The sequence below is a fragment of the Aquarana catesbeiana genome, linkage group LG05 (assembly GCF_042186555.1).
Source record: "Aquarana catesbeiana isolate 2022-GZ linkage group LG05, ASM4218655v1, whole genome shotgun sequence".
NCBI lineage: Eukaryota > Metazoa > Chordata > Amphibia > Anura > Ranidae > Aquarana > Aquarana catesbeiana.
The window spans coordinates 95853788-95862125 of NC_133328.1; the positions used below are offsets into that span (position 1 = coordinate 95853788).

The 8338-nt window shown below is 38.9% G+C and overlaps 1 protein-coding gene across 10 annotated transcripts in view; it reads left to right on the forward strand.

Moving 5' to 3' along the window:
- KMT2C (lysine methyltransferase 2C) overlaps window positions 1-3482 on the forward strand; it is a 454559-nt gene extending 451077 nt beyond the window's left edge. For all 10 annotated transcript variants that reach the window (XM_073629967.1, XM_073629969.1, XM_073629975.1 and 7 more), the window contains one exon: window positions 1600-3482. In XM_073629967.1, the coding sequence (XP_073486068.1) occupies window positions 1600-1692 (93 nt within the window). In that variant the 3' untranslated portion in view covers window positions 1693-3482. The remainder of the gene's footprint in view (window positions 1-1599) is intronic.
- The last annotated feature ends 4856 nt before the right edge of the window (window positions 3483-8338 follow it).

The following is an 8338-nucleotide window of genomic DNA, read 5'->3' on the forward strand; positions in this document are numbered from 1 at the left end:
CTATTGTGAATAAAATATGGATTTATGAGATTTGAAAATCATTGCATTCTGTTTTTATGTAGATTTCACACAATGTCCCACAATTGGGGTTGTATTTAGGAATTGGGGTTGTATATAGGAATAGAAACTTCCCTCTAAAATGTAGTACTTATGGTGTAATTCTACCCTCCTCAGCCCAACACTTATAATTACTTCACTCAGTATATGTAAACTTCTTGGCAATGAATTTAGAATGTATGTTTGTATGTACAGTGCCTTTTAAAGTATTCATACCCCTTAAAAATTTTCCACATTTTGTCATGTTACAACCGTAAATGTATTTTATTGGGATAGATCAACACAAAGTGGCACATAATTGTGAAGTGGAAGGAAAATGATAAATAGTTTTCAATTTTTTTTACAAATATATATCTGAAAAGTCTGGCGTGCATTTGTATTCACCCCCCTTTACTCTGATACCCCTAACTAGAATCTAGTGGAACCAATTGTCTTCAGAAGTCACCTAATTAGTAAATAGAGTCCACCTGTGTATAATTTAATCTCAGTATAAATAAAGCTGTTCTGTGAAGCTCTCAGAGGTTTGTTAGAGAGCCTTCATCAACAAACCGCATCATGAAGGCCAAGGAACACATCACGTCAGGGATAGAGGGCCTGCCTCTTTTTCATATAAGGCTGTGGCCAGCACACTGGGCATCTTCTTTCGCTGGTGATCTCAGTCTTACATTCAGGTATTTGCCCGCTTGCTGATGTGTTTCTTGACCCAGTAAAACATTTTCTTCAGTGAACACAAAGATGGATGGAGCCAAATACAGGGCAATCTTAGAAGAAAACCTATTAGAGTCTGCAATAGACTTGAGACTGGGGTGGAGGTTCACCTTCTAGCAGGACACTGACCCTAAACTTACAGCCAGATCTACAATGGAATGGCTTAGGTCAAAGCATATTCATGTGTTAGAATGGCCCAGTCAAAGTCCAGACCCAAATCCATTAGACTCCTTTCACACTAGAGGCGTTTCTCAGGCGCTACAGCACTAAAAATAGCGCCTGAAAAAAGCCTCAGCTGCAAACCCAGTGTGAAAGCCCATGTGCTTTCATACTGGGGTGCTGCGCTGGCAGGGCGTCACAAATAGTCCTGCCAGCAGCTTCTTTGGAGCAGTGAATACACCGCTCCTCCACCGTCACAGACATCACAAAAAGACTTGCAGCTGTAATTGTAGTGAAAGGTGGTTCTACAAAGTATTGACTCAGGGGGCTGAATACAAATACACGCCACACTTTTCAGATATTTAGTTGTAAAAAAACATATGATTTTCCTTCCACTTCACAATTATGTGCCACTTTGTGTTGGTCTATCACATAAAATCCCAATGAAATACATTTACATTTTTGGTTGTAACAAATTTCAAGGGGTATGAATACAAGTTCCATGCACTGTATGTAACAAAAGCACAAGACACTCCCTGTTCCAGACCTTTATATCTTTATGAAACGTATTTGTACTCCAGTGTTTTTTGGGGGGGTTTTTTTATACGTTTACTGTAATTCTGAACATATATGCACTTTTACATCAGAATTGATGGCTTTGTCTTATCTTTTCAGCTCTGTTATGACTATAAGTTTGATTTTGAAGATGATCAGCACAAGATCCCCTGCCACTGTGGTGCCGTTAACTGCCGGAAATGGATGAACTGAAAGCATTCCTTGCTACTCCATGGTTTTACTTGTCCCTGAGATGTGATTAAACATGCTGGCAAAATGATACATTTGTGTCTTCAAAGCCTGCTTAGCAAGTGAAACTAGATGCTGCCTAAGGAGGTGGCCTCTGTCACGCCTCTCTGGAGTGTTCTGACCAGGCAGCTGGTTTCTGAGTGAGTCCAGTGCTTTTGCTTCGTGTTCACTGAAGAAAATGTTTTACTGGGTCAAGAAACACGTCAGCAAGCGGGCAAATACCTGAATGTAAGACTGAGATCACCAGCGAAAGAAGAAGCCCAGCGTGCTGGCCACAGCCTTATATGAAAAAGGGGCAGGCCCTCTAATAAAGAAAACTAAATAAATAAACGTAGACACCACTGAACAAGGAATGTACTGAAACGACTTCCTTAGGGATAGAGCTAAGGGAAAATAACTTGCACTAAAATACATTTAAAATACTTGATTCCATGAGTCAGTTTATTGTAGTTTTTTTTTTATTTCTGTAAAATAAGAGAAACTTTTTGTATTTATTATTGGATAACTGAATGAAGCTATTTTTTAAAAGAAAAAAAATAGAAGAAAGCCAAGCTGCTGCTGTTACTTGCAGAATTAACAAAAATTATGTTACTTTGTACAGCTGTGTAAATAATTTGAAAATATAATACATTATAAAATAGTGATTGACCAAATGCTACCAGACTCTGCAGCAGTTTGGGTGCTAATTTTGAAAAAAAAATAAGATAGGGATGTTACAATGTGATTTTTTTTTTTGTATCATATAAGAAATTATATTTTTTGGTTCTTACCAAAAAAAAAAAAAAAAAAAAAAAGTTTAGAGAAAATTGTGGTCTTTTTGTTTTAAATGCGATGGCATGTATTTTTTTTTTTTCTTTTTGGTTTAACATTGATCAAGTTTGGTCCTGCTTGTTTTTGTTTTCACATTTCAAGTCAAATTGTAACATCCCTGTTCTTTTCGAGTCAGGTTCTTTGTGCTTATATTTTTTGATAACTGTGAATAACTGCTAAAACTACCCAAATGGAGGGCTGTGCTTTTCTTTTTTTTTTTCTTTTTTTCCCTATCGGCATACATGTAAAAAAGGAAAAAAAATGTCAGGTTTAGGTCATCAGATAATAAATGAATCATGAGAAAGGAAAATGATTCATGATAGCATTTTTGCTATTGTTAAATTAAAAAAAAAAAAGATTAATTGTAGAATACAGTACTTGCAACTGCAGAACTTTGGAGGTAGGGTTTGGAAAAATTAATTTAAAACATTTATAAGAATTTTTGTTTACATTTCTTAAAAAGATACAATTTGTGCTTGCTTGTAGAAAGTTTGCTTTTGAATTTTTCTTTTTTTTTTTTTTTCTACTTCAAATTCCGGTACTGACACTTCACAGGCTGAATATAAAAAAAAAAAAAAGCTTTTTATTTGTGTGCACAATGGAAGTCGACTGTATGCTCTTGATCTATTCAGTCACACAGTCTTGAACTTGTAATGTATATGGCATGATGTATTTTTTATCGTACAAAGAAATTAATTGTATATATTTTTTTTCTCTTGGTAAATAGCTGTATGAAATTGTTTCTTGAATATTTTTCTTCTTGTAAAATATCTCAACATCCTACCAGTATTTGTCCTACAGTTCATTTTTTTCTGTCCTGTAAAATAGTATCTAATGTTGGCAAAAAATGATTTTTGGAGTATACAGAGTGTTATGGGTTTTGGAATTTGTGGAAGCAGATTTAGAAGATCAGCATTTACAAATAAAATATTTTACAACTATAACCTTTTGTGTGATCTCTTTTTCAGGCTACGTTTGAACTGCAAAAGGTAGATTAAATACTGATAATCGCAAATACACTAAATGTGGCTAAAAGTTTGTGGACACTTAGGCTGGTTTCACACGGGCGGACTCTGTAATGTGCATCCGCCTGCTCAGCAGGGGATCTCTCTACTGAGCAGGCAGATGACAGGTCCGTGTCCGCTCAGCTATGCAGTGTAGATACGGACACAGCCCCGTTGTTCTCTGAGGCGGTCGAATGGAAACTGACCACCTGTCTATTTCCATCCGACTGTCATCCGATCTGCCGGACGGATGGGGAATAGATTCCCCCATCCACCTGTTTTTTGGCAGATCGGGTCAGATCGGATGCCAGCGGGTGTCAGCACTCCATAGAGAACAATGGCTGGTCCAATCAGGTCCACCTGAAAAGCTAATAGGTGGATCTGATCAGATTGGACCACCCGTGTAAAAAAAACAGCCTTAGCCATCTTACCATCTCATTCCAGAAATAGGGCAAAGAATCAATAACAGCCATACAATCTCCACTGACAAGTTATTTTAAATGATTGTACCCTTTCAACTTTGTGGCAACAGTTTGAGGAAAAACTGTTTCTGTTCCAGCAGAACTGTGCCCCTCTGCACCATTCTAGCTCCATAAAGACAAAGTTTGACCATTTCATTATGAGGGAGCGTGGGTGGCCTTCAATCAGCCCTGCTCTCAACCCTACAGTGCCTTGGAAAAACGCATACCCCTTCAAATGTTCCACATTTTGTCATGTTACAATCAAAAAACGTAAATGTATTTTATTGGAATTTTATGTTATAGACCAGCACAAAGCGGCACCTAATTGTGAAGTGGAAGGAAAATAACGTTTTTTAATTTTTTTACAAATATCTGAAAAGTGTGGTATGCATTTGTATTCAGCCCCCCCCGAGTCAATACTTTGTAGAACCACCTTTTGCTGCAAATACAGCTGCAAGTCTTTTTGGGTATGTCTCTACCAGCTTTGCACATCTAGAGAGTGACATTTTTGCCCATTCTTCTTTGCAAAATAGCTCAAGCTCTGTCAGACTGGATGGAGAGCGTCTGTGAACAGCAATTTTCAAGTCTTGCCACAGATTCTCGAATGCGTTTGTGTCTGGACTTTGACTGGGCCATTCTAACACATGAGTATGCTTTAATCTAAGCCATTCCATTATAGCTGTGGCTGTATTTTTAGGGTCGTTGTCTTCTAAGATTGCCCTGTATTAGGCTCCATCCATCTTCCCATCAACTCTGACCAGCTTCCCTGTCCCTGCTGAAGAAAAGCATCCCCACAACATGATGCTGCCACCACCATGTTTCATGGTAGGTATAGTGTGTTTAGGGTAATGTGCAGTGTTCGTTTTCTGCCACACACAGCATTTTGCTTTTAGGCCAAAAGGTTTAATTTTGGCCTCATCTGACCAGAGCACCTTCTTCCACTTGTTTGCTGGAGTTTGCGAGAAACAACATGGTTTCTCGCAAATGGGACAACTTATGACTGTCTTTCAACAATGGCTTTCTACTTGCCACTCTACCATGAAGGCCAGATTTGTGGAGTGCATGACTAATATTTGTCCTGTGGACAGATTCTAACATCTGAGCTGTGGATCTCTGCAGCTTCTCCAGAGTTGCCATGGGCCTCTTGGCTGCTTCTCTGATTAATGCTCTCCTTGCCCGGCCTGTCAGTTTAGGTGGACGGCCATGTCTTGGTAGGTTTTCAGTTGTGCCATACTCTTTCCATTTTCAGATGATGGATTGAACAGTGCTCTGTGAGATGTTCAAAGCTTGGGATATTTTTTTTATAACCTAACCCTGCTTTTATTTTCTCCATAACTTTATCCCTGACCTGTCTGGTGTGTTCTTGGCCTTCGTGATGCTGTTTATTCACTAAGGTTCTCTAACAAACCTTTGAGTACTTCACAGAACAGCTGTATGTACACTGAGATTAATTTACACACAGGTGAACTCTATTTACTGATTAAAAGAAATATGAGTATGGCTGAAAACGAAAGCACCCGCATCCCTAGAATAGTAAACAATATAATGTCAAAAAAGATTGGAACTTCAGAGGTGCTAGAACTTCCCTCTCAGAATGAAAATCAAATGCCAGAATGAGGTTAAAAGAATGTTTATTATACAAATTGTACAAAAGACATACTGGGGGGTCTAACCCCTTAAAAGCATAAGTGATTGTTCCTACACATATAATCAGAACATAACACACCCCTGAAGGTAGAGTTAACTTCCCACATTAAAAATACCAAAAGCATGTGGGAAATACAACTGAAAAATAGTAATGAACTAAAAATCCAATAAATGTCACAGCAGAGAATAGTAACTCGTTCCCTCCTGACGTGTTTCGCCTGTATTGGCTTCCTAAGGGGGTTCAGGGGGTATGTGTGGTTTTGGAGCAACTGAACAGACAAATATTTACATAATACCATAAACAGTAAATTCTTATTTGCTTTGATTGCTGACTTAAAATTTAGCTAAAAGCAGAACACTTGGCGCTATCAGGAGAGATGCATGTAGTCCCCCACTCACTCCGACACCGGTTAGAGATGCCGAAAGGTACACGGAAACAGACAGGCAGTCAAGTCCAATAGATAGCCTTACCTCCAGGCCACAGGCAACAACCCCAGAAATCAGGCAACACAGGCCCAGGACTAGTGTTGTCAAAAATCCAGAATTGGTGCGAACAAAAAAAAGTGGCACAAAATACAAGGCTTAAATATGTCTTACTCCTCCATCTTGCATAGCCAGCACTGAGACTGGGACAGTATATATACATTGACCATAGCGTACATAGCATTATACTTACATGTGTCTTCTGAATCTGTCTACATCAAAAGAGTGCAAAGCCTTTGATAAGTTCACCTTATATGTATAGCCCAAAGAAACCAGAAAAAACACTGCAGAGAGCGTAGGTATAGGATAATCAATCATCCATGCCAGACCCCCCACAAAGCAACATAACCATAAAGAACAGGCCAGAGAGAGGAAAGTAGTTAGCAAACATACCTACACATTAAGGAGAAGCAAATGCCAAGGAGTTGCCCCAGTGATGTAAAGACCGGGGCATATGTATCCATACAGATCACCTGGAGGGACATGTGTGTCTGTCTTAAATAGACAGAATTAGCGCCGCAATCCTGGTTACGCCCCCGCGTCATCAGACGTGGACCTGGCAGGAAGAATGTGCTACCGTGCATGCGCAGTAATGGTGAGGCTGGGGTGAGGGCGTAACCAGGATTTCGCCATTGACACAAATTCTGTCTATTTAAGACAAGCACACGTGCCTTCAGGTGATCTGTATGGATGCATATCCCACAGTCTTTAGATCATTGGGGCAACTCTTTGGCATTTGCTTCTACCTATTGTGCAGGTACATTTGGTGACTACTTTCCTCTGACCCGTTCTTTATGGTTATGTTGCTTTGTGGAGGTCTGGTGTGGATTATTGCTTATCCTATACCTATGCTCTCTGCAGTGTTTTTTTCTGGATTCTTGGGGCTATACAAATTTATTATCTAAGGCTTTGCACTCTTTTGATGTAGACCGATTCAGAAGATACATGTAAGGTATAATGCTTTGTACGCTATGGTTAATGTATATATACTGTCCCAGTCTCAGTGCTGGCTATGCAAGATGGAGGAGTAAGACACGTTTATGCCTTGTGTTTTGTACCACCTTTTTTTTGTTAGTACCAGTTCTGGATTTTTGACCACACTAGTCCTGGCCTGTGTTCCCTGATTTCTGGGGTTGTTGCCTGTGGCCTGGAGGTAAGGCCATCTATTGGACTTGACTGCCTGTCTGTTTCTGTGTACCTTTCAGCATCTCTGACCAGTGTGTAGGAGTGAGGTGGGGGGGGGTGCTGTTTATGGTATTATGTATATCATTTTTGTCTTCAGTTTTTCCAAAACTACACAAATCCCCTGAACCCCCTGAGGAAGCCAATACAGGTGAAACGCTTCAGAAATGGACAAGTTACTATTTCCTGCTGTGACATTTATTGGATTTTTATTTAATTACTATTTTTTAATTGTATTTGCCACATGCTTTTGATATTGCATGCAGGAAGTTAACTCCTACCTTCAGTGGTGTCTGTTTTGGTTCTGATTTATATGTGTAGGAACAATCACTTATGCTTTTAAGGGGTTAGACCTCCAGTATGTCTATTTTAATATTTGTATCATAAACATTCTTTTATCCTCATTCATGCATTTAATTTTCATTCTGAGAGGGGAGTTCTAGCACCTCTAAAGTCCCAATCTCGTTTGACATTATATTGTCTATTTACTAATTAGGTGACTTTTGAAGGCAATTGGTTCCACTAGATTTTAGTTAGGGGTATCAGAGTAAAGGGGGCTGAATACAAATGCATGCCACACTTTTCACATATTTGTAAAAACATTGAAAATCATTTATCATTTTCCTTTACACTTCACAATTATGTGCCACTTTTATTGGGATTTTATGTGATAGACCAACACAAATACATTTACATTTTTGGCTGTAACATAACAAAATATTGAAAATTTCAAGGGTTATGAATACTTTTTCAAGGCACTGTATTTGAACACCTTTGAGATAAAACAGAACACTGATTGCAAGCCAGGTCTTCTTGTCCAACATCAGTATCTGATGTCACAAAGGCTATTTTGGCAGAACTAATGAAAAATTCCACAGACACATTCCAAATTTTGGTACGTCTTCTAAGAAGAGTGGGGATGATTATAGCCTCAAACGGGGGTCACCTCCATGGTAATGCCTATGGTTTTAGAATGAGATGTCCAGCAATTTGATATTGATGTGATGGTCCAGTTTCCACAAA